The 27,499-nt window shown below is 38.3% G+C and overlaps 1 protein-coding gene across 3 annotated transcripts in view; it reads right to left on the bottom strand.

The window, feature by feature from the left end:
- DENND5B (DENN domain containing 5B) overlaps positions 1-27,499 on the bottom strand; it is a 260,804-nt gene that overhangs the window by 40,210 nt on the left and 193,095 nt on the right. For all 3 annotated transcript variants that reach the window (XM_037846449.1, XM_037846450.1, XM_037846451.1), the window contains one exon: positions 21,897-21,978. In XM_037846449.1, coding sequence (XP_037702377.1) covers positions 21,897-21,978 — 82 coding nt within the window. The remainder of the gene's footprint in view (positions 1-21,896; positions 21,979-27,499) is intronic.

The raw sequence follows: 27,499 nt of genomic DNA, 5'->3' as shown, positions 1-27,499 counted from the left end.
TATTACTGTCCCCAGCCTTTCTCTTTGGAAAAAAGAAAATCCTTCTATAACTGATGGTTTAGTGATACTTGGCATCTACAAAGGCATTGGGGAATCATCTGCATGAGATACTAAGGCAAAGGGAATAGCCTTTAGTCTGTCTGGACTCATGCCAGTTGCTAAGCTATCCAGAGTCAAGACTCTTGACAACTAAGGACTCAAAGTCCCTAAACTGACAGTGTCTTTGCCCCAGGGATAAACATGGGAAGATAGGAGGTACCAACAGAGGGATGTGCCCAGCAGAGAGCACAGACTCAGAGGGAGACAACCTAATCTTTAGAAAATAAGATTTCTTAATTGTCTAGCTGTTTAAAAAAAAAACAACCCAGTGTAGAAAATTACTTTTCTTTAAAGAAAAATACCCTTATCAAACCATCTAGCAATAGGAACTACAAGGAGGTGCTTGCCAAGAACTTGGAAAGGAAATAAGCCTGCCCACAGACAGTTAAACTCCAAAGTAAACATATCATGAATAAGAATGAGTTACCAAAAGTTATCTCAAAGAGGCAGAATGGAAGCAGAGAAATGAGAGATCAGAGAGGCAAACAGGGCAGTGTTTCTTCAGGGCTTTCCTGAGGAAATGGTATCAGACCACAAGTATCACTATGGAGGGCAGGATGCCAGGCTCCCACAGCTCTGATTCTGAGGATGGCAAGCAGCCTTCCGATTTCAACCTAGCGTTCAGGGAGATAATGCTCTAACAGGGAGAGAGTCATCTGGTTAGGGAAGAAAGAAATTGGTTTCACCAGTTTCCTGTGACCTCACCCTTACCTGGACCAGAGTGGAGAGATGACCCAACCCAGCCAATTATTTCTTCTCTTGTAGGTATTTGAAGTTAAGTCTCTTGGTTGGTAGGAGTCAGTATCTTAGAGTCCAATCACCTTTTGGTTCACTAATAATCAGTTTCTGGGCTTATAAAGCTGAAGCCCCCAGTAGAAGACCTAGTAGAAGGTCTGTGAAGACTAGAAAGAGTGCTGCCATGCATGCTATTAGAAACCGGGACATCAGCTTGACTTTTCTGAGTAACACCTTTCTGCCTTACTAAAAGCCAATTGAAAGCAATCACTCAATCAAGTTTTATTAAAAGCATCTATTTATAGCCAAAATATCACTTTAGAATATTCAGGAGGTCTCTTTCATACTTCTTTACAAGAAAAAGTCTGAAAATTGAGAGCCAAAGTAACAAGTAAATGGGAGGTCACAGGACATCAATTTTTTAGTTGCGTATGTTGAACAAATATAGATTGTACAAGGTTATACTAAATTATATTTAGGTTGACGTACACTGTATAATACTGTTTGTGCCTAGCTACACTTGGCATTTTTCTGACAAGCTGGGAAACGCTGAGAACTTGTGTCTAGTCCTGGACTAGGGTCAGGAAACCTAGTTCCATTTCTGCTGTTAACTGGCTATATGGTCTTAGACTTAACCTGTCCAGGCCTCATTTTTCACATCTGTAAAAGGAAGATACTAAGAAATACGACTTCTCAAGTTTCTTCAATTAGTTTAAATTTTAAATTCATTAGTAAAAACTATCTCAGCAATTGCCATGTTTCTAAAGAAAGCTTCAAATCAAAAATCAATACAATTTAAATGCAGTTTGGCCAGTTGAATCAAGTAAGGATATATGCAAAAACTGTTAGATGAAATCACAAATACACAAACACACTCTGAGCTTAAAACATGTCAATACTTAAGTAGTTATCAAGCATCAGACTTTAACACTTACTGGCAATTCAACAACTAACACGTCAGATAGATTCCCTCCTCTTATGAAGTTTACAAGTAGTGGTAGAAAGAAAAACTCAAATAAGTGCTATAAAGGGAATTAAAGCAGGGAAATTCAAAAGATAGTGACTGGACGGATACTTTAGATAAAGGTGGTCAGGGTTGGCTTCTTGGAGGATTTGAGCTAAGATGCAAATAACAAAAAGGAGACTGACCTCTTGAGATTCTTTAGGGCAGTGGAGTGGTCAGGAACCAAGGGAGCCATCCAGGTGAAAAGAATAGGTAGAAAATGGCACCAGGGCAAGAAATAAGCTTGGATGTTGGAGGAACAAAAGAAGTTGGTAAGAGGGAAAGTGGTAGGAGAGAACATTGGAGTCAAATCAAGTCGGGTTCTGACAGCCAAGGCAAGCAATTTGGATTTTATTTTAAGATCACCATATCATCTGTGGGAACAATGAAGGCCAAGAGTAGAAATATGGGGGCTGAGATGTAGTCTAGGAGAGAAATGACAGGGGCTTGACCAAAGAGGTCACAACTCATTGATCTAACATTCAATAGAGTAGGTGAGCTTCTACGGGGCAACAGGTGTACCAAGAATAATAAGCTCATCAACCCCTAGTTCCAGATAATGATGAACTATCTACCTCTCCATATCTGTAACAATACATTTACCTTGTACCAAGCCTGTTTTTAAATGTAATTTTTTATTTTGAAATATTTTTTATTTTGAAGTAATTTTAGACTTACAAAAATGTTGCAAAAATAGTACAGAGTTCCTGTATACCTAGCGTCCCCTAATGTTAATAACTTGCATAACCAAACCAAGACATTAACATTGGTGCAATACTAATAACTACAAATGCATTTCAACAGTTTTTCCACTTATATCCTTTTCTTGTTCCAGGGTCCAATTCATGGTCTCACATTGCATTTAGCTGTCATCTCCCTAGTCTTCTCCAATCTGAGATAGCTCCTCAGTCTTTCCTTGTCTTTCTTGACCTTCACACTTTCAAAGAGTACTTGTCAATTATTTTGTAGTATGTCCTTTAATTTGGATTTTTCTAATCATTTCTCATAATTAGATCAAGGTTATGCATTTATCACAAGAATATGCAGAAGTGATTTACTCTTTTCATTGTATTGTATCAGTGGGTGTGTGATGCTGATATGTCTTCTTACTAGTGAAGTTAACACCTTGATTGTTTGGTTAAGGTGGTGTTTGCCTGGTGTCTCCACTGTAAAGTTACTATTTTTTTCCCCTTTGTAATTAATTCTTGAAGGAGATCTTTGAGACTATGCAATAACCTAAACTTTAACTCCTTAAACTTTCAAGAACTAATTTTAGTGTCTCTTAGTAGATCTTGCCTGCAAGGATTATTACTGTGGCATTCTAATGGTGATTTTCCATTTCCTTCATTTCTTTTACATGTGTTAATTGGAATTCTTCTGCAAAAAGAAACTGTCCCAATGCCCTCACTTATTTAATTCTTTATATCAGTAAGAACTCATGGATATTTATTTTATTCTATCAGTTATGCCTACTGTTATTTATTTTATTGCTCAAATTGTTCTAGCTTTGGCCATTGGGAGCTCTTTCAGGTTGGCTTCTGGGCCCTTCCAACATGACTTGTCCTTTTTGAGCACTCCCTTACTCTCTGGCTCATTGTGCCAGTTTGAATGTATTATGTCCCCCCAAACACCACTATTTTTTATGTAATCTTGTGTGGGCAGACGTATTGGTGTTGACTAGATTGTAATTCTTTGATTGAGTATTTCCATGGAGATGCAACCCACTCAATTGTAGGTGATAACTCTGATTAATTTCCAAGGAGGTGTGGCCCTGCCCATTCGGCGTGGTCCTTGATTAGTTTACTAGGGAACTATATAAGCTCAGACAGAAGGAGCGAGCTTGCTACAATCAAGAGCGATACTCTGAAGAATGCACAGGAGTTGAGAGACGAGCTGCAGCTTACAGAGATGTTTTGGAGATGGCCTTTGAAAGCAGACTTTTGCTCCTGAGAAGTTAAGAGAGGACAAATGCCCCAAGAGCAACTGAGAGTGACACTCTGGAAGAGCTGCAGCTTACAGAGACATTTTGCAGAATACAACCCAGGAGCAAGCAGACGCCTAGAGAGGAATGTTGTGGGAGAAAGCCATTTTGAAACCAGAACTCCAGAGCAGATGCCGGCCATGTGCCTTCCCAGCTAACAGAGGTTTTCCAGAGGCCACTGCCATCCTCCAGTGAAGGCAGCATTAGCAAACCGGAACACTCATCCTTTATTTTCTCTGCCCCAGTCCTGCAAGCAAGCACTTTGCTTGGGAGCCCTGGTTCCTTTGGGTGGAGAATGGTATTTAGAAACCAATATTTGTATTCTACGAGTGCTCACTGCTACTGGGATATCAATGATTTTAGGTCCTCTCAGTGGGAAGAGTTTGAAAATATATCAGTGATTGCCAGGGGTAGGGTGTTTATGGGGGGGGGTTTGACTAAAAAGGAATAGCACAAAGGAAATTTTGGGGTGATGGAATTCTTCTATATCATTATTTTGCATTTGTTAAAACTCATAGAACTTAAAAAGAGTGAATTTTAGAGTATGTAAATTAACAACAAAAATCAACCAGGATGTAGAAGGCACCCAAAATGGAATGCAAACTGTAACAAATGAACCTAATTGTATTATAAATGAATAAAATAAGTACATGAAGAGGGTGGAGAAAAAAAGAGAACTAATCTAACTTTTGAAAACAATATTTTGGTTGGATACTGAAAAGTTAAAAACAAAGAGAACTAGAGCTGTACATGAACATCGTGCTCTAGTTAGTAAACTTGTTTCTCACAGTTAGCAATTCTGAAACTACCTTATGTGTATACCAGGGTTGCATAAATAAGTAAATATATTGTATATAATTAGAAACAGGTTTCTGGTTGCTGGATAAAAAAATTACAAATAAGGAAAGGGGGAAAGCTAGAATGTTCCTTGTGGTGTTAAACTGGAACTGGAAGTATCAGTATGAATTCATGGCTAAAATACACACAAACACACAGATCAAGATAAAGATAGAAAGATTACATACACATAAGAATATGCATGAGTTGGTATACATGCATACATTCCCAGGCCTATTTTGAATGCTTTACATTTTTTAACTCATTGCATCCTCACACCAACATTTCAAAATAAGCTCTATTATTATCCCCATTCTATAAATGAGAAACCTGGGAGTATAAGCAATTGCTCTGAGCTACTGAGCTAGTGGCAGGGCAGAAGTATCACCCCTTGTATTGCAGAGCCCAAGGCCTTAACAAGTCTCCTATACTTTCTCTAACAAAGTGAAGAGAGTAAATCTAAACAGGCACCCCACTGCGTCCTCTCAAAACAACATTAAGGGAAGATCTAAGATGGTGGCATACAGAGGAATGGAAGCTAGTTAGTCCCCCTGGAACAACTAATAGACAACCAGGACAACTAGCAAATAATACGGAATAACTGCAGGGAGACAAACGTGACCATCCATTCATCATACACCCACCTGAATTGGGTGAAATGCCCGAGATCGCAGCATAAAATCTGTAAACAAAAACTGCGATGCAAGCCAGGAAGTCCCTTCCCTCACAGCCCGAGCTGCAAAGCCTCCTGGTGCTAGAGAGAAGCTCTCTCCCAGCAAGTGAATACAGCTCAGCTGAGCTCCAAATGGGGCTTTAATTAACAAACGTGGACTGCTTGCTATGAGCTACCAATACCAACAAGCAGACGGAGGCTTTGGGTGATGACTGACCTTGAAGAGCCGGAGGGTTGCTGTGGGCTGGCCCTGAAGGGGACTGTCTGTCTCTGTTTAAGCTCAGTGGAGAAAGCCTCAGCCATTTTCAGTTCCCAGTGCTCTGACCCAGACAAGGGTGGAGATAGCACAGGCAGAGAGAGACCACTGAAACTGTAATGACCTCCCCCTAGGGGGTCTATCTTCTCTAAGAGGAAAGGGGTGAGGCCCAGCTCTACTATCCACCTTCCATTCAAACCAGACCCCAGAGCCTGGGGAAAAACAGCCAGGGGCCACACTTCCTTACACTGGTCTGGAATTACAGGCTGACAGGTGTCACCTGCTGGGCAGAAAAGCACAGTGACCTGAGGCATCACAGGGTGTACCAATTTTCTAAGACACATCCTCAGGGAAATCAGATACTGAATACTTCCTCCCTCTGGGGCCTGAGCCCATACTGGTCTGGGAAAACCTGATTGGGATAACCAAGGAAACTATGCCTAGACAACAGAAAACTGCAACCTACACTAAGAAAAATGAAGTTATGGCCCAGTCAAAGGAACAAACTTACACTTCAACTGAGATACAGGAATTGAAACAATTAATAATGAGTCAATTCAAAAAGTTTAGGGAAGATATGGCAAAAGAGCTGAACCATATAATGAAAACATTGGACGTACATAAGGTAGAAATTAAAAGTTCGAAAACCAACTGAAGAATCTATGGAAATGAAAGGCACAACATAAGAGATGAAAGACACAATGGAAACATACAACAGCAGATCTCAAGTGGCAGAAGAAAACACTCAGGAACTGGAGAACAAGGCACCTGAAAACCTATACACAAAAGAACAGATGGATAAAAGAATGGAAAAATACGAGCAACATCCCTGGGAACTTAGGGACAAAATGAAAAACAAGAATGTATGCATCACTGGTGTCCCAGAAGAAGAAGAGAAGAGAAAAGGGGCAGAAGCAATAATAGAGGAAATAATCAATTAAAATTTCCCATCTCTTATGAAAGACATAAAATTACAGATCCAAGAAGTTCAGCGTACCCCAAACAGAACAGATCTGAATAGGCCTACGCCAAGACACTTAATAATCAGATCATCAAACATCAAAGATAAAGAGAGAATCCTGAAAGCAGCTAGAGAAAAGCGATCCATCACATACAAAGGAAGCTTGATGAGACTATGTGCGGATTTCTCAATAGAAACCATGGAGGCAAGAAGGAAGTGGGGTGATATATTTAAGATACTGAAAGAGAAAAACCACCAACCAAGAATCCTGTATCCGGCAAAACTATCCTTCAAATATGAGGGAGAGCTTAAAATATTCTCTGACAAACAGACAATGACAGAGTTTGTGAACAAGATACCTGCTCTACAGGAAACACTAAAGGAAGCACTGCAGGCAGAAAGGAAAAGACAGGAGTGAGAGGTTTGGAAAACAATTTTGGGAGATAGTAGCACAGCAATGTAAGTACACTGAACAAAGATGACTGTGAGTATGGTTGAAAGAGGAAGGTTGGGAGCATGTGGGACACCAGAAGGAAAGAGGAAAGATAAAGACTGGGACTGTATAACTCAGCGAAACCTAGAGTGCTCAACAATTGTGATATAATGTACAAATATGTTTTTACATGAGGGAGAACAAATAAATGAATGTCAACATTGCAAAGTGTTAAAAATAGGGTGGTACTGGGGAAAATACAATCAATGCAAGCTAGAAACTATGGTTAACAGAAACTTTGAATTATGCTTCCTTTAATGTAACAAAGGCAATATATCAAAGCTAAACGCCTATAAGAGGGTGACATAAAGGAGGGGTATGGGATTCTTGGCATTGGTGATGTTGTCTGACTCTTTATTCTACTTTAATTTAATTCTAGCTTTCCTTTCGCTGCTTTTTAGGTGTCATTTTTTTTTTCTTTCTTTCTTTTTCTTTTTCCTCTCTACCGTCTTCGACTCTTCCTCCTTTTTGGAAGAAATGGAGATGTCCTTATATAGATAAGTGGCGATGGAGCTAAATACATAAATACATGACTCAACAGGGAACCAACAATTGTTTACTTAGGATGGAATGTATGGTGTGTGACCAAAACCATCTTAAAAGAAATGGGCTGATGAAGAAACCTTGAGGGCACTATGTTGGGTGAAATGCGACAGACATATAAAGGCAAATATTACAGGGTGCCACTGATATGAAATAGTTATAATATGTAAACTCATAGACATGAAATGTAAGTTACCAGGATATAGAATGAGGCTAAAGAATGGGGAACGGCTGCTTAGTATGAGCAGAATGTTCAACTAGGGTGAACTTAAACATTTGGAAATGGACAGGGGTGATGGCAGCATGTTGTGAGAATAACTAACAGGGCTGAATGGTGTGTGAAGGTGGTGGAAAGGGTAAGCTCAGAGTTACGTATGTCACCAGAAGGAAAGCTGGAGGCTAAAGATGGGAATGTATAAAACAGGGAATCTTGCGGTGGACAATGTCTGTGATTAACTATACAAATATTAGAAATCTCTCTCATGAACTAGAACAAATGTATGACACTATAACTAGAAGTTAATAATAGAGAGGCATATAGGAAAAAAATATATATCTATTGCAAACTATATATTACAGTTAGTAGTATTTTATTTTATTTTATTTATTTATTTTTTTTTACTGCTTCTCAACTGCCTTTATTATTTTTTTTTAATCATCATTTTATTGAGATATATTCACATACCACGCAGTCATACAAAACAAATTGTACTTTCGATTGTTTACAGTACCATTACATAGTTGTACATTCATCACCTAAATCAATCCCTGACACCTTCATTAGCACACACACAAAAATAAGAAGAATAATAATTAGAGTGAAAAAGAGCAATTGAAGTAAAAAAGAACACTAGGTACCTTTGTCTGTTTGTTTGCTTCCCCTACTTTTCTACACATCCATCCATAAACTAGACAAAGTGGAGTTTGGTCCTTATGGCATTCCCAATCCCACTGTCACCCCTCATAAGCTACATTTTTATACAACTGTCTTCGAGATTCATGGGTTCTGGGTTGTAGTTTAATAGTTTCAGGTATCCACCACCAGCTACCCCAATTCTTTAGAACCTAAAAAAGGTTGTCTAAAGTGTGCGTAAGAGTGCCCAACAGAGTGATCTCTCGGCTCGTTTTGGAATCTCTCTGCCACTGAAGCTTATTTCATTTCCTTTCACATCCCCCTTTTGGTCAAGAAGATGTTCTCCATCCCACGCTGCCGGGTCTACATTCCTCCCCGGGAGTCATATTCCACGTTGCCAGGGAGATTCACTTCCCTGGGTGTCTGATCCCACGTAGGGGGGAGGGCAGTGATTTCACCTTTCAAGTTGGCTTAGCCAGAGAGAGAGGGCCACATCTGAGCAACAAAGAGGCATTCAGGAGGAGACTCTTAGGCACAAATACAGGGAGGCCTAGCCTCTCCTTTGCAGCAACCGTCTTCCCAAGGGTAAAACTTATGGTAGAGGGCTCAACCCATCAAACCACCAGTCCCCTATGTCTGTGGTCATGTTAGCAACCATGGAGGTGGGGTAGGCGAATACCCCTGCATTCTCCACAGGCTCCTCAAGGGGGCACTACATCTTTTTTTTTTTTTTCCTTGTTTGTCTTTTTTCTTTTCTTTTCTTTTTTTTTTTTTTAACTTTCCCTTCTTTTTTCAAATCAACTGTATGAAAAAAAAAGTTAAAAAGAAAACAAACATACAATAAAAGAACATTTCAAAGAGACCATAGCAAGGGAGTAAGAAAAAGACAACTAACCTAAGATAACTGCTTAACTTCCAACATGTTCCTACTTTACCCCAAGAAAGTTACATAATATAGCAACATTTCAGTGAACTTGTTCCTACTACATCCATCAGAAATTAACAGACCATAGTCATTTCTGGGCATCCCCAGAACGTTAAATAGCTTATCTGTTCTTCTTGGATTATTGTTCCCCCTTCCTTAATTGCTCTCTACTGCTAGTTCCCCTACATTCTACATTATAAACCATTTGTTTTACATTTTTCAAAGTTCACATTAGTGGTAGCATATAATATTTCTCTTTTTGTGCCTGGCTTATTTCGCTCAGCATTATGTCTTCAAGGTTCATCCATGCTGTCATATGTTTCACCAGATCGTTCCTTCTTACTGCCACGTAGTATTCCATCGTGTGTATATACCACATTTTATTTATCCACTCATCTGTTGAAGGACATTTGGGTTGTTTCCATCTCTTGGCAATTGTGAATAATGCTGCTATGAACATTGGCGTGCAGATATCTGTTCGTGTCACTGCTTTCCAATCTTCCGGGTATATACCGAGAAGTGCAATCGCTGGATCGAATGGTAGCTCTATATCTAGTTTTCTAAGGAACTGCCAGACTGACTTCCAGAGTGGCTGAACCATTATACAGTCCCACCAACAATGAATAAGAGTTCCAATTTCTCCACATCCCCTCCAGCATTTGTAGTTTCCTGTTTGTTTAATGGCAGCCATTCTAACCGGTGTTAGATGGTATCTCATTGTGGTCTTAATTTGCATCTCTCTAATAGCTAGTGAAGCTGAACATTTTTTCATGTGTTTCTTGGCCATTTGTATTTCCTCTTCAGAGAACTGTCTTTTCATATCTTTTGCCCATTTTATAATTGGGCCGACTGTACTATTGTCATTGAGTTGTAGGATTTCTTTATATATGCAAGATATCAGTCTTTTGTCAGATACATGGTTTCCAAAAATTTTTTCCCATTGAGTTGGCTGCCTCTTTACCTTTTTGAGAAATTCCTTTGAGGTGCAGAAACTTCTAAGCTTGAGGAGTTCCCATTTATCTATTTTCTCTTTTGTTGCTTGTGCTTTGGGTGTAAAGTCTAGGAAGTGGCCTCCTAATACAAGGTCTTGAAGATGTTTTCCTACATTATCTTCTAGGAGTTTTATGGTACTTTCTTTTATATTGAGATCTTTGGTCCATTTTGAGTTAATTTTTGTGTAGGGGGTGAGGTAGGGGTCCTCTTTCATTCTTTTGGATATGGATATCCAACTCTCCCAGCCCCATTTGTTGAAAAGACCATTATGGCTCAGTTCGGTGACTTTGGGGGCCTTATCAAAGATCAGTCGGCCATAGATCTGAGGGTCTATCTCTGAATTCTCAATTCGATTCCATTGATCTATATGTCTATCTTTGTGCCAGTACCATGCTGTTTTGGCAACTGTGGCTTTATAATAAGCTTCAAAGTCAGGGAGTGTAAGTCCTCCCACTTCGTTTTTCTTTTTTAGAGTGTCTTTAGCAATTCGAGGCATCTTCCCTTTCCAAATAAATTTGATAACTAGCTTTTCCAAGTCTGCAAAGTAGGTTGTTGGAATTTTGATTGGGATTGCATTGAATCTGTAGATGAGTTTGGGTAGAATTGACATCTTAATGACATTTAGCCTTCCTATCCATGAACATGGAATATTTTTCCATCTTTTAAGGTCCCCTTCTATTTCTTTTAGTAGAGTTATGTAGTTTTCTTTGTATAGGTCTTTTACATCTTTGGTTAAGTTGATTCCTAGGTACTTGATTTTTTTAGTTGCTATTGAAAATGGTATCTTTTTCTTGAGTGTCTCTTCAGTTTGTTCATTTCTAGCATATAGAAACATGACTGACTTATGTGCATTAATCTTGTATCCCGCTACTTTGCTAAATTTGTTTATTAGCTCTAGTAGGTGTATCGTTGATTTCTCAGGGTTTTCTAGATATAAGATCATATCATCTGCAAACAATGACAGTTTTACTTCTTCTTTTCCAATTTGGATGCCTTTTATTTCTTTGTCTTGCCGGATTGCCCTGGCTAGCACTTCCAGCACAATGTTGAATAACAGTGGTGACAGCGGGCATCCTTGTCTTGTTCCTGATCTTAGAGGGAAGGCTTTCAGTCTCTCACCATTGAGTACTATGCTGGCTGTGGGTTTTTCATATATGCTCTTTATCATGTTGAGGAAGTTTCCTTCAATTCCTACCTTTTGAAGTGTTTTTATCAAAAAGGGATGTTGGATTTTGTCAAATGCTTTTTCAGCATCTATTGAGATGATCAATTGATTTTTTCCCTTTCGAGTTTTTAATGTGTTGTAATACATTGATTGTTTTTCTTATGTTGAACCATCCTTGCATGCCTGGAATGAACCCCACTTGGTCATGGTGTATGATTTTTTTAATGTGTCTTTGGATTCGATTTGCAAGTATTTTGTTGAGGATTTTTGCATCTATATTCATTAGGGAGATTGGCCGGTAGTTTTCCTTTTTTGTAGCATCTTTGCCTGGTTTTGGTATTAGATTGATGTTAGCTTCATAAAATGAGTTAGGTAGTGTTCCATTTTTTTCAATGTTTTGAAAGAGTTTGAGTAAGATTGGTGTCAGTTCTTTCTGGAAAGTTTGGTAGAATTCCCCTGTGAAGCCATCTGGCCCTGGGCATTTATTTGGGGAAGATTTTTGATGACTGATTGGATCTCTTTGCTTGTGATGGGTTGGTTGAGGTCTTCTATTTCTTCTCTGGTCAGTCTAGGTTGTTCATATGTTTCCAGGAAATTGTCAATTTCTTCTACATTATCCAGTTTGTTGCCATACAGTTATTCATAATATCCTCTTATAATTTTTTTAATTTCTTCAGGATCTGCAGTTATGTCACCTTTTTCATTCATTATTTTGTTTATATGGGTCTTCTCTCTTTTTGATTTTGTCAGTTTAGCTAGGGGCTTGTCAATCTTGTTGATCTTCTCAAAGAACCAACTTTTGGTGATATTTATCCTCTCTATTGTTTTTTTGTTCTGTATGTCATTTATTTCTGCTTTAATCCTTGTTATTTCTTTTCTTGTACTTGGTTTAGGATTGGTTTGCTGTTCATTTTCTAGCTTCTTCAGTTGATCCATTAGTTCTTTGATTTTGGCTCTTTCTTCCTTTTTTTTTTTTTTTTTTTTTTTTTTTTTTTTTTTTTTAATCATCATTTTATTGAGATATATTCACATACCACGCAGTCATACAAAACAAATTGTACTTTCGATTGTTTACAGTACCATTACATAGTTGTACATTCATCACCTAAATCAATCCCTGACACCTTCATTAGCACACACACAAAAATAACAAGAATAATAATTAGAGTGAAAAAGAGCAATTGAAGTAAAAAAGAACACTGGGTACCTTTGTCTGTTTGTTTCCTTCCCCTACTTTTCTACACATCCATCCATAAACTAGACAAAGTGGTGTTTGGTCCTTATGGCTTTCCCAATCCCATTGTCACCCCTCATAAGCTACATTTTTATACAACTGTCTTCGAGATTCATGGGTTCTGGGTTGTAGTTTGATAGTTTCAGGTATCCACCACCAGCTACCCCAATTCTTTAGAACCTAAAAAGGGTTGTCTAAAGTGTGCATAAGAGTGCCCACCAGAGTGACCTCTCGGCTCCTTTTGGAATCTCTCTGCCACTGAAGCTTATTTCATTTCCTTTCACATCCCCCTTTTGGTCAAGAAGATGTTCTCCATCCCACGGTGCCAGGTCTACATTCCTCCCTGGGAGTCATATTCCACGTTGCCAGGGAGATTCACTTCCCTGGGTGTCTGATCCCACGTAGGGGGGAGGGCAGTGATTTCACCTTTCAAGTTGGCTTAGCCAGAGAGAGAGGGCCACATCTGAGCAACAAAGAGGCATTCAGGAGGAGACTCTTAGGCACAAATACAGGGAGGCCTAGCCTCTCCTTTGCAGCAACCGTCTTCCCAAGGGTAAAACTTATGGTAGAGGGCTCAACCCATCCAACCACCAGTCCCCTATGTCTGTGGTCATGTTAGCAACCATGGAGGTGGGGTAGGCGAATACCCCTGCATTCTCCACAGGCTCCTCAAGGGGGCACTACATCTTTTTTTTTTTTTTTTTCCCTTGTTTGTCTTTTTTCTTTTTTTTTTTTTTTTTAACTTTCCCTTCTTTTTTCAAATCACCTGTATGAAAAAAAAAGTTAAAAAGAAAACAAACATACAATAAAAGAGCATTTCAAAGAGACCATAGCAAGGGAGTAAGAAAAAGACAACTAACCTAAGATAACTGCTTAACTTCCAACATGTTCCTACTTTACCCCAAGAAAGTTACATAATATAGCAACATTTCAGTGAACTTGTTCCTACTACAACCATCAGAAATTAACAGACCATAGTCATTTCTGGGCATCCCCAGAACGTTAAATAGCTTATCTGTTCTTCCTGGATTATTGTTCCCCCTTCCTTAATTGCTCTCTACTGCTAGTTCCCCTACATTCTACATTATAAACCATTTGTTTTACATTTTTCAAAGTTCACATTAGTGGTAGCATATAATATTTCTCTTTTTGTGCCTGGCTTATTTCGCTCAGCATTATGTCTTCAAGGTTCATCCATGTTGTCATATGTTTCACCAGATCGTTCCTTCTTACTGCCGCGTAGTATTCCATCGTGTGTATATACCACATTTTATTTATCCACTCATCTGTTGAAGGACATTTGGGTTGTTTCCATCTCTTGGCAATTGTGAATAATGCTGCTATGAACATTGGCGTGCAGATATCTGTTCGTGTCACTGCTTTCCGATCTTCCGGGTATATACCGAGGAGTGCAATCGCTGGATCGAATGGTAGCTCTATATCTAGTTTTCTAAGGAACTGCCAGACTGACTTCCAGAGTGGCTGAACCATTATACAGTCCCACCAACAATGAATAAGAGTTCCAATTTCTCCACATCCCCTCCAGCATTTGTAGTTTCCTGTTTGTTTAATGGCAGCCATTCTAACCGGTGTTAGATGGTATCTCATTGTGGTCTTAATTTGCATCTCTCTAATAGCTAGTGAAGCTGAACATTTTTTCATGTGTTTCTTGGTCATTTGTATTTCCTCTTCAGAGAACTGTCTTTTCATATCTTTTGCCCATTTTATAATTGGGCTGTCTGTACTATTGTCATTGAGTTGTAGGATTTCTTTGTATATGCAAGATATCAGTCTTTTGTCAGATACATGGTTTCCAAAAATTTTTTCCCATTGAGTTGGCTGCCTCTTTACCTTTTTGAGAAATTCCTTTGAGGTGCAGAAACTTCTAAGCTTGAGGAGTTCCCATTTATCTATTTTCTCTTTTGTTGCTTGTGCTTTGGGTGTAAAGTCTAGGAAGTGGCCTCCTAATACAAGGTCTTGAAGATGTTTTCCTACATTATCTTCTAGGAGTTTTATGGTACTTTCTTTTATATTGAGATCTTTGGTCCATTTTGAGTTAATTTTTGTGTAGGGGGTGAGGTAGGGGTCCTCTTTCATTCTTTTGGATATGGATATCCAACTCTCCCAGCCCCATTTGTTGAAAAGACCATTATGGCTCAGTTCGGTGACTTTGGGGGCCTTATCAAAGATCAGTCGGCCATAGATCTGAGGGTCTATCTCTGAATTCTCAATTCGATTCCATTGATCTATATGTCTATCTTTGTGCCAGTACCATGCTGTCTTGGCAACTGTGGCTTTATAATAAGCTTCAAAGTCAGGGAGTGTAAGTCCTCCCACTTCGTTTTTCTTTTTTAGAGTGTCTTTAGCAATTCGAGGCATCTTCCCTTTCCAAATAAATTTGATAACTAGCTTTTCCAAGTCTGCAAAGTAGGTTGTTGGAATTTTGATTGGGATTGCATTGAATCTGTAGATGAGTTTGGGTAGAATTGACATCTTAATGACATTTAGCCTTCCTATCCATGAACATGGAATATTTTTCCATCTTTTAAGGTCCCCTTCTATTTCTTTTAGTAGAGTTATGTAGTTTTCTTTGTATAGGTCTTTTACATCTTTGGTTAAGTTGATTCCTAGGTACTTGATTTTTTTAGTTGCTATTGAAAATGGTATCTTTTCTTGAGTGTCTCTTCAGTTTGTTCATTTCTAGCATATAGAAACATGACTGACTTATGTGCATTAATCTTGTATCCCGCTACTTTGCTAAATTTGTTTATTAGCTCTAGTAGGTGTATCGTTGATTTCTCAGGGTTTTCTAGATATAAGATCATATCATCTGCAAACAATGACAGTTTTACTTCTTCTTTTCCAATTTGGATGCCTTTTATTTCTTTGTCTTGCCGGATTGCCCTGGCTAGCACTTCCAGCACAATGTTGAATAACAGTGGTGACAGCGGGCATCCTTGTCTTGTTCCTGATCTTAGAGGGAGGGCTTTCAGTCTCTCACCATTGAGTACTATGCTGGCTGTGGGTTTTTCATATATGCTCTTTATCATGTTGAGGAAGTTTCCTTCAATTCCTACCTTTTGAAGTGTTTTTATCAAAAAGGGATGTTGGATTTTGTCAAATGCTTTTTCAGCATCTATTGAGATGATCAATTGATTTTTTCCTTTCGAGTTTTTAATGTGTTGTAATACATTGATTGTTTTTCTGATGTTGAACCATCCTTGCATGCCTGGAATGAACCCCACTTGGTCATGGTGTATGATTTTTTTAATGTGTCTTTGGATTCGATTTGCAAGTATTTTGTTGAGGATTTTTGCATCTATATTCATTAGGGAGATTGGCCGGTAGTTTTCCTTTTTTGTAGCATCTTTGCCTGGTTTTGGTATTAGATTGATGTTAGCTTCATAAAATGAGTTAGGTAGTGTTCCATTTTTTTCAATGTTTTGAAAGAGTTTGAGTAAGATTGGTGTCAGTTCTTTCTGGAAAGTTTGGTAGAATTCCCCTGTGAAGCCATCTGGCCCTGGGCATTTATTTGTGGGAAGATTTTTGATGACTGATTGGATCTCTTTGCTTGTGATGGGTTGGTTGAGGTCTTCTATTTCTTCTCTGGTCAATCTAGGTTGTTCATATGTTTCCAGGAAATTGTCCATTTCTTCTACATTATCCAGTTTGTTGCCATACAGTTGTTCATAATATCCTCTTATAATTTTTTTAATTTCTTCAGGATCTGCAGTTATGTCACCTTTTTCATTCATTATTTTGTTTATATGGGTCTTCTCTCTTTTTGATTTTGTCAGTCTAGCTAGGGGCTTGTCAATCTTGTTGATCTTCTCAAAGAACCAACTTTTGGTGATATTTATCCTTTCTATTGTTTTTTTGTTCTCTATGTCATTTATTTCTGCTTTAATCCTTGTTATTTCTTTTCTTCTACTTGGTTTAGGATTGGTTTGCTGTTCATTTTCTAGCTTCTTCAGTTGATCCATTAGTTCTTTGATTTTGGCTCTTTCTTCCTTTTTAATATATGCGTTTAGTGCTATAAATTTCCCCCTTAGCACTGCTTTTGCTGCATCCCATAGGTTTTGGTATGTTGTGTTCTCATTTTCATTCGTCTCTATATATTTAGCAATTTCTCTTGCTATTTCTTCTTTAACCCACTGATTGTTTAGGAGTGTGTTGTTTAACCTCCAGGTATTTGTGAATTTTCTAAGTCTCTGATGGTTATTGACTTCTAATTGTATTCCATTGTGGTCAGAGAATGTGCTTTGAATAATTTCAATCTTTTTAAATTTATTGAGGCTTGTTTTATGTCCCAGCATATGATCTATTCTGGAGAAAGTTCCGTGAGCACTAGAAAAGTATGTGTATCCTGGTGATTTGGGATGTAATGTCCTGTAGATGTCTGTTAAATCTAATTCATTTATCAGATTGTTTAGGTTTTCAATTTCCTTATTGGTCTTCTGTCTGGTTGATCTATCTATAGGAGAGAGTGATGTGTTGAAGTCTCCCACAATTATTGTGGAAACATCAATTGCTTCCTTTAGTTTTGCCAATGTTTCTCTCATGTATTTTGTGGCACCTTGATTGGGTGCATAGACATTTACGATTGTTATTTCTTCTTGCTGAATTGCCCCTTTTATTAGTATGTAGTGGCCTTCTTTGTCTCTCAAAACATCCCTGCATTTGAAGTCTATTTTATCTGAGATTAATATTGCTACACCTGCTTTCTTTTGGCTGTAGCTTGCATGAAATATTTTTTTCCATCCTTTCACTTTCAGTTTCTTTGTGTCCCTGTGTCTAAGATGAGTCTCTTGTATGCAACATATTGATGGTTCATTTTTTTTGATCCATTCTGCGAATCTATATCTTTTAATTGGGGAGTTTAATCCATTTACATTCAACGTTAAAACCGTGAAGGCATTTCTTGAATCGGCCATCTTATCCTTTGGATTATGTTTGCCATATTTTTCCCTCTCTCTATTAATATCCTTTATTGTACCCATACCGAATCTCTTTAGTACTGAACCTTTCTCCAAGTCTCTCTGTCCTGTCTTTGTTTCTCTGTCTGTAGGGTTCCCTTTAGTATCTTCAGTAGGGCAGGTCTCCTGTTAGCAAATTCTCTCAGCATTTCTTTGTCTGTGAAAAATTTAAGCTCTCCCTCAAATTTGAAGGAGAGCTTTGCTGGATAAAGTATTCTTGGCTGGAAATTCCTCTCACTCAGAATTTTAAATATATCGTGCCACTGCCTTCTCGCCTGCATGGTGGCTGCTGAGTAGTCACTACTTAGTCTTATGCTGTTTCCTTTGTATGTGGTGAATTGCTTTTCTCTTGCTGCTTTCAGAACTTGCTCCTTCTCTTCTATGTTTGACAGTGTGATCAGTATATGTCTCGGAGTGGGTTTTGTTGGATTTATTCTATTTGGAGTTCACTGAGCATTTATGATTTGTGTATTTATGTTGTTTAGAAGATTTGGGAAGTTTTCCCCAACAATTTCTTTGAATACTCTTCCTAGACCTTTACCCTTTTCTTCCCCTTCTGGGACACCAATGAGTCTTATATTCGGACGTTTCATATTATCTATCATATCCCTGAGGTCCATTTCGAGTTTTTCAATTTTTTTCCCCATTCTTTCTTTTATGCTTTCATTTTCCATTCTGTCATCTTCCAGGTCACTGATTCGTTGTTCAACTTCCTCTAGTCTTGTACTATGAGTGTCCAGAATCTTTTTAATTTGGTCAACAGTTTCTTTAATTTCCATAAGATCATCCATTTTTTTATTTAGTCTTGCAATGTCTTCTTTATGCTCTTCTAGGGTCTTCTTGATTTCCTTCATATCCCGTACTAGGGTCTCATTGTTCATCTTTAGTTCTTTGAGTAGCTGCTCTAGGTGTGTCTCTTCTGGTCTTTTGATTTGGGTGCTTGGGCTTGGGTTATCCATATCGTCTGGTTTTTTCATATGCTTTATAATTTTCTGTTGTTTTTGGCCTCGTGGCATTTGCTGAACTTGATAGGGTTCTTTTAGGGTTTGTAGACCAGTTGAAGTCCTTATCTCTAATTTATCAGATCTACAGCTTCGTGGAGTACACTTTCTCTAACTAACCAGCAGGTGGCGTCCACGAGCCACCTGTTCTCCACAAAACAGCTCTCCCCTGCTTAGCCTTTTTGGTGAGTGGGGGAGTGAGTCTTGTGGGGCCCAATTGGTGTACCAAGCTTGCGTGTGTAGTTGGTGTTGCCTGCCCTGTATGTGGGGCGTGTTTCTGGGCAGTCGGGGAGGGGGGGTGGCCCTAAAAATCAAATCTCCCTGATGATCCTAGAGTTTTAAAGCTACTGCAATAGTCTAATCCTTCAGTTCAGTCCTGCCACAGTTTGTCTCTGCCACTGACCCACAAGTCTTTGGTATTGGCGTACGGCTCCTGAGACTTGCAAGTGGGCCCCTCTTCCAGGCTGTGCACCCCGGGTCCTCTGTTGAGGGATGACTGTGCTATGTCACAGGTGAGTGCCGTCCCCCCAGGGCAGTTCTGGGCTGCTGGGCTGTGTTGGGAGGCTCCCAGTCTGCTCAAATGATGGCTGAATGGGGCTCTGTTAATTCACACTGCTCCCCCTTCCCAGCTCTGGGACATTCAGCTGAGGTTGCAGGGAAGGCTAATGTCCACGCCCAGTTTTGTGGTGTGTGCCTGTTATTTGAAGCACTTCCGTCACACTGGGTTGTCTGGGGCAGCTCTGGGCTATGGGGCTGGCGATGGGCAGGAGTGTTTCCTGTCCACCAGGATGGTGGCTGTGAGCGGACACCCCCCTTTTCTTGGGAAGTTGTGTTGTTTAGTGAATTTTCTCAGCCACTGGATTATTGCCTTTTGTCTCAGAGCTCTCTTAGTTCTGCTCTTGACTTGACGTGCCCAAATTTCAATTCTTTGAAGCTTTCTGTATTGAGCTTCTTAGAGTAATTGTTTTAGAAAAAGCAAAAAGGTTTAAAAAAAAAAAAAAAAAAAAAAAAAAAAACGGCCCGCCTCAGAGATCTAATGGGTTATTGAAATGCTAATAGACAAAGCAACCAGGGCCATTAAGGAAAGGTCCACAGGGCAGAGAGATCAGCCTTGCTTCAGGATTTGCATATGCGCCTCAAGGCCTGATCTCCGCCCTTCCCCTTTCTGTGTTCACCAGAACTCCAAAAATCCTCTGCTTTTATTTTGGAGTTTTTCGTGTTGTTTTTTTTCTATGCCTGTCTCCTCTCTGCTGGGCTGGCTGCTCTCAGAGTCTCTGGTGTCTGGTCTCAGTCTATCTATGGTTGGAGTTTGAATCAGTAGAATGAGTTTCCGATAAGAGCAGCCACTGCAATTCTCCCTTCTCCTTCCTGGAGCTGACAGCCCCTCCTCCCCAGGGACTGAGCCTGGCAGGGAGGGGCGCGGGTCCCCTGGCCGCAAAAACTTACAGATCTCGCTGATCTCAGCAGTTCCACGTTTTCATGAGTGTTGTATGAAGTATGCCCAAAGACAGATTGCTCTGTGGTGTCCAGTCCACGCAGTTCCTGGCTTTTTACCTACTTTCCTGGAGGAGTAACTAAAACATACAGCTCACCAGTCTGCCATCTTGCCCCGCCTCTCTACAGTTAGTAGTATTTTAACATTCTTTCATCAACAGTAAAAAAATGTACTACACCAAAACTATGAATCAGTAATGGAGGGGGGTGTGGTTAGGGGTATGGGAGGATTTCTGTTTCCCTTTTTTGTCTTTATTTCTTTTTTGGAGTAATGAAAATGTTCTAAAAATTGAAAAAATTAATTGTGTTGATGAATGCACAGCTGTATGATGGCACCATGGGCAACTGATTGTGCACTCTGGATCTTTGGATAGTTGTATGATATGTGAACAATCTCAATAAAATATATATATATATATATATATAAACAAAACAAAAAACAACATTAAGTAAGTAAAAGTAAAATAAGCAGGAAACTGGAAGGAACAGGGCAGCCTTATGTGATATAACCATCTCCTAATTAGGTGTTAGAAGTTTGGCCCTTGAGCAGAGTTTTAAAGCTTTTAACAACCATAACCTGAAAGCGATGTTACTATGAAATCCCTGCAGGACATACATGTGATTTCTAAGTTTCAGTTATTAAGATAGTTTAAGATAACTTTCCCCTTACAGTTACAACTATTCCTCTTGTGCTGACCATCAAAAGGAATCAAAAGCTTCATATGGACAACTACATTTCATCTACCAAGGAATAAAGACATTTAAGATATTAATATCTAAATTGATTCAAATAATAACAATCATCAACATTTACTGAACTCTTAAAATGAGTCAAATACGTCTCTAAATTTTTTACATGGACCAAAGTCATTAAATTCTTAAAAGAATCCCAAGAGATAGGTAGTTTCTATCTCTATATGAGAAATGGAAAAAATGAGGCACAGAGACATTAAGAAAACTCCCTAAGGCTCCACAGCTAGCTAAGTGGTGAAGCCAGGATGTGTTACCACTACACTGCACTATCCTGCCACTTATAAGAGGTATGCCTTTCAGAAGCAAATATTTCACAAATCATATAAAAATCCATGATTCATATTAATAAAGCACACCATAAAATATAGTTACAAGTGTTATAGATGTTTATGACATTCACTTTAAACCCACACATTTTAAGAGTTGACTAAGTATTGTACCTAATATTTCTACAATAAAAATCCTCTGTATTCCTCAATCAATAATCTATTTTAGATATCTTCATGTCTTGCAAAGACTTCAAAGACCAATGACTGAAAGTGATAATTTTCAGATTTGTATTTGCTTCAAACTAAATCTTCCTAACAGCAATTTTTCTCCCAAGTAACCAGTCATTATTTCCATATATATATATATATGGAATATTTTATATAGTCTGTGGGCTGGAGGTATTTAAAGGGGTTTAAAAAAGCAGAATAAAGAACTTACAAAATTTTTTTCAGCCTTATTTTCCCTTTGGATTTAATGTCAGGTAAAATATACAATACTGTAAAAGCAACATAAAATTATAAAAAAATAAAAAATACTTTCTTCAGAATACATAAGCAAAAAATACACGTAGCCACAATTATTTGAGCAATTTAGCTGAAAGTCACAAATATTTCAAAGTTATCACTACATGCTAATGTATACAACAAATACCTCATATCCTGGATAAGAGAGACCCTGAGTGTTGGCAACATGACTCCTGAGTCAGATTTTCTTCTTTCTGGTCCAAGGGCAACTGCATACAAAAATATCAGCAAGGTATTAGAAAAATAACAGTAGGGATTAAAAAAACGACGTTTTACATTCTACAAATAAATACTTCAAAATTACTTTGATGAGAATAAATTTTAAAGACAACAGAAAAGGTCAAGTTCTTTTCTCCAAATGTTGCTACTTTATTAAAACAGTAAATCAGCTATTTTCCTTGTTGATAATCTAGGGCTGCATTTGGAAATTTAAAATGAATTATAAAAGCTGACTTAGCAAATAATGCAATGTGTGCAAATTTTGGCCATAAGGGCCAGTCATTTTCTAAAATTATTTATCCAAATACAGACAAGTGCTGAGTAGCTCTAGATAATTACATGAAAGTAATGTCTAAAAATTAAGCTACTAAGTACGTGAATCATCTCTGTGCTCCTGAGTTGCAATCACACTATTTTACTATACTCTGGAAGAGCGTTTAAAAAAATCTAAGAATTTGGGCTCTCTAGCCTGGTAAGTTTCTACTTCAAAGCTCAGAATCCAAACTTCAGTATGTACATTATGCAAAGTAGGTAATCCTCATTTGGAAGTATAATGTCCATGAGTTACGCTTCTATGAAGTCTAAATAGTTAACACTTATGAAATAAGGAAAGATTTTTCTCTTACAAAGCAGTGGCTAAACAATCATTGACTAATATTTAGATGCAAACTCTGACTTTAAATGAGAGTCTGTGGAGTTCTGTGCCCTTTCTTTATTTCCATTTTTTCATTATGAATGAAGACCAAATTGGAACATCACACTCAAATACAATGATATAATTAAAATTTAGGATGTGGTTTCTCCTGGATATTAAATCTGCTATTTTTTCAATTTTTAGGTACATTCAACTTTGGGGGCTAGGATGTAATACTGGAACACACAAATATATATGAAGATGGTAGTGAAGGAGGGATAGACAGGGAATTTATTGGTGTATTAGGAGCTGTATGTTTGGGTCACTTGCTGAAAGAGGCTGGGCTGATACTTGGCAGGTATAAGTGAGTATTGATTGCTAAAGTTAGTAGACTGACATGGGGCTGCTAGGAGGAAGAGAATGAGGCCAGGTTGACCTAATGGCAGTAATTTTGAAGGCCTTCCATACCAGGTGGGTGATAAACAGGCCATTTGCCTTGGCAATTTTGGGAGAGAGTTTTCGTTAAGACACTGAAAAGACTGGTTCATTTTGATACCCAAGGACAGCTAGAAAATTGTTCCAGAGACTTGCAGGGAATGTGCTATGTTTGTCTTCCTGTCTGAGACTGTCACCATTTAAGTGTGTTATTAATGAAAGCATATCTCCCTTTTTGAGGAGAAACTGAAAGTGTCAGAGAACAACTTTACACTCCAGATGATGGGACAGGATGAAAGATGGCTACATAATGGGAAAAAATAGATTGAGAAGGAAAAAAAGATTATGAGGTGGCAGAAGGGAACTGAAACCATAATCCGAAAGTTGGCTAGAGGGAGACATAACACAAGAAGGAATTGTGCCTCTGGGACTAAAGAGCAGGTGAGACTCCTAATAAAAGAGGTGCCTGACATTTAAAAAGGTAGTAGAATCCACAAAAAGAGCATTCAAAGGCATAAGTATGTTCTGGGAACCCTGCTTTGGACTTGAGAAGCAGAGACTAGCACTGGGGGGTTAAAATTGCTCCCAGCCCCTTGAACCCTATATTCTAGCCGTGCTTCACTGCTCAATGTTTTTTAAACATGGGAATGTACTTTTTTGTGTCTCTCTATGCGTTGGTTAAAGCCTTTACCTCATCCTTTAATGCTCCTGCGTCTCTCTCCCTTTTATAGACTATCACTTTCGATTAATAAACAGTGACGTTTAATGATTAAGAACAGGGGCTTTCTCAAACCCTACAGAGAATTCAATAGAGCTCTCTGGCTTTGGGTGAATGACTGAAACTTGCTATAATCTGTTTCCTTATCTGTATTGGGGAAAGAAATAGTACATGCCTTATTTTAATATAGACTACTCAATTAGTAGTGCCCAGCACAAAGTAAGTTCTCAATAAGTAAAATAAAATAAAACAAAATGGAATTCAGCTATAATTTTGCCTTTGTGTGTATACTTTCCTGAATATCCTGTCTTCCCTAGGCACACTGTTGGAAGTCATTGCCGTTCTCTAAAAGGACTTACAAAACTAAATCTTTATCATGTATCTCACCACAATTTAACATTTCTGTTTTTCTTATTAAATTATATACCTTTTGAAGCTTGGGTCATACCCAATTCTTAGAATACCAGAGAGCCTAACAGACACCTCTCCTTCCCCCAGTAAATGTTCAGCAAATACTCTTTGTGGAAGATGAGGATAGTTAGGGATAGATGGTAGAACCTTAAATCCATGTTAGAACTTAATCCTAGAGAGGGGGTTGGGATTTGGAAAAGAAATGATATGCTCTCGATTGATTTTTATTAGTTAGCTAGAGTGGCAGTGTGGGGGTGTAGAAATGTAAGAAAGAGAAATAATGGGAGATGAACTAAGTGTATGAACTAAGAGCTAGCCAGAACAAAGAAGAGGAGAAACATGCGGTGGCAGAAACCACAGAACTTACTGACTGATTGGATGTAGTGAGTGAACAAGACTGAAGAGTCAAAAATAATATTATTAATACAAAATGCTTTAATATATATTATCCCATCTAATTATTAAACTTTCCTTTGACTCTTCTTTTAATCTCAATTTTGCAAATGGAGAATCTGAGGCTTAAAGAGGTTAAGAAAACTGCCCAATCTTGTACATTTATTATAAGGGAAAGAATATTTTATCATGTCCAATGGGCTTTCACTACATTACAGATGACTTGCTAACTTCTGTCTTCATGAGACGGGGGTGCTGACGCCATTACATAAGTTGGTGAGAATGTAGAAAGTCTGAAAGGAACAGGAGGAAGTGGTGTTGAGATAATGAGTTTGTTTCAGGATGTGTTGAGTTTGAGGCCCCAATGGGCCATCAAAAATGGATGTCTAGGAACTAGGGCTAGAGACAGAGGTTTGAGAATAGTCTGCTAATGTGATAGTTGGCTAACGGCATGGAATTAGGGAACAGTAGTTTATTAGTGACTTTGGAGGGAACAGTTTAGAAGCCTGTGGGCAGAAAGCAGATTAGGGGTTAAGGAGTGAAGCCATATCTTTTATCTAGAGATCTAAAATCTAATGTTTCTTTGAAGCCTACTCCAGCCAGAAGAGAAATTTATAAATTATTTAAAAGTATATTTCTATTATTATTTCTTAATTCAATATCCTCCGTTGCAATAGGCCACTTTCTCCTTCAGTGTAGAGATTCGTGGAATTAATATTTAGCCACAGGAATTCCCTTTGTATATCTGCCTAAGTCAATGCTAATGCACAGACAGTAAGTTTGTAGAGGGCAGAGACTGTATACATTATTTTTATAGATTCATGTACAATCTATAGGCAGATATTTAATTAACAGAAAAATTTTGATGAAGATACTGATTGACGAATGACTCAAAACTTTTGGGCTAGTTTTGGAATAACCATTTATAAGCAGTCTTTCTACCTTCCACTCCCTTCTACCCAACAACTCCTATCCCCTACCATATGATTTAAAAATCCATTTACAGTTTAATGGAACCCTGTCTGAAGGCTCAAGGATTAAGGATAAGACCTAGGTATAAGCTGGTCAACATTTTTCAAGGTAGAAACTTTTGGGTGATATGTTGAGAACCTTTTTTTCTAGGTCTAACAGCATTAAAAAAAACCAAAAACCTGTATTGTGGTAACATACATACAACTTAAAATTTCCTATTTTAACCACTTTTAATACAATTCAGTGGCATTATTTACATTCACAATGTTGTGCCACCAATATTAACCATCAAATACCAAAACAAAAGCTTTTCATTACCCCAACCAGATACTGTACCCACAAAGCATTAACTCTCCATCCACCCCTCACTTCCGGTAACCTGTAATCTTTCTATCTTTATGAATTTGCATATTCTAGTTATTTCATGTAAGTGAAATCATACAATAATTGCCCTTCTTTGTAGGACTAATAGCAGTCTGAGATCTTTTCTCTGCAACAGGTCTTCTTCAAACTATTAGGTGCATGCAAAATGAGACAAAATAGTTTCAGTGGCTGAGAGTTTTCAAATGGAGTTGAGAGGTCACTCTGGTGGACATTCTTACACACTGTATCGATAACACCGCTTAGGTTTTAATGTATTGGAATAGCTAGAAGTAAATACCTGAAACTATCAAACTCCAACCCAGTAGTCTGGACTCCTGAAAACGACTGTATAACAATGTAGATTACAAGGGGCAACAGTGTGATTGTGAAAACCTTGTGGATCACACTCCCTTTATCTAGTGTATGGATGGATGAGTAGAAAAATGGGGACAAAAACTAAATGAAAAATAGGGTGGGATGGGGGGGATGGTTTGATGTTCTTTTTTACTTCTATTTTTTATTCTTATTCTGATTCTTTTTGATGTAAGGAAAATGTTCAGACATAGATTGTGGTAATGAATGCATAACTATATGATCATACTGTGAACAGCTGACTGTACACCATGGATGATTATATGGTATGTGAATATATTTCAATAAAACTGAATTTCATTAAAAAAAACAACAACTATTAGGTACAGCAATCACCTAGTCAAAATTAAGACAGTCTCTTCTGCTATAGTCCTCTAAGACAGACCCTTTCCACTCCTCTGCAGCCCTTAAAATTTTTGTTGCTGACTCCTGGTTTGTGCTGCTTCTGAAGTAGGTCAGTAATCGGTCATCCAGTCATCTCATCCTGGCTCAATCCTAATAAGAGCAGTGTTCAAACCCACTGTGAATCTCTAAGAACTCTGAGCATCCTTCCTTATGGCAGTGTAGACAGTGTGACCATTAATTAAGAAGTTTAAAAATTGACAAACAAAAAGGTATTCTTTTGGGGAAAAAAACCCAGATTTAAAAGCAGAAAAGGCAATGAACTACTAATTTTTGCATAATTAGAACACAATATGGTTGCTCAAGCATTAAATGTTTCATTTTAAAATATTACATTTTTATACATATTTTACCCTACTGTATTTTTAAGTTCTAACTTCCTGCACTATCAAATATGATAGTGCAACACAAATAGTGACTGTATGAGGCTCTGGCACATCTAGTATTTCTTAGTCTTACTTGAGATTTTTGCTGGTCCCACTGCTGACTAACTGAAGGCTGCTGCAAACAGGTGGGTCAACTGAACCACCACTCAACATGTGACCAGCCAAAGCTACCAACTGCTGGTGTTGCCCAGCAGCTGCTCACACTAGCAGCTGGACATGCTCATGGGCCTTATGTGCACAAGAGCCAAGTGCTTCCATTTCCCTGACTTATCTGTGCTTGGCTTTCCTTTTTACCCTATTTCTTCCTAGGAATTTATTTTTCCTAATTAGAGTAAGCGGCCTTGGTTATGGTCTTATGGGCTGGAACTGCTTTATTTTCAGTGGACACAAGGTAACTATTAGGGATAGTTTCAGGGTATAAACTA

This window comes from Choloepus didactylus, chromosome 8 (assembly GCF_015220235.1).
Source record: "Choloepus didactylus isolate mChoDid1 chromosome 8, mChoDid1.pri, whole genome shotgun sequence".
Taxonomy (NCBI): domain Eukaryota; kingdom Metazoa; phylum Chordata; class Mammalia; order Pilosa; family Megalonychidae; genus Choloepus; species Choloepus didactylus.
This window is presented reverse-complemented; position numbering and strand designations above follow the sequence as displayed.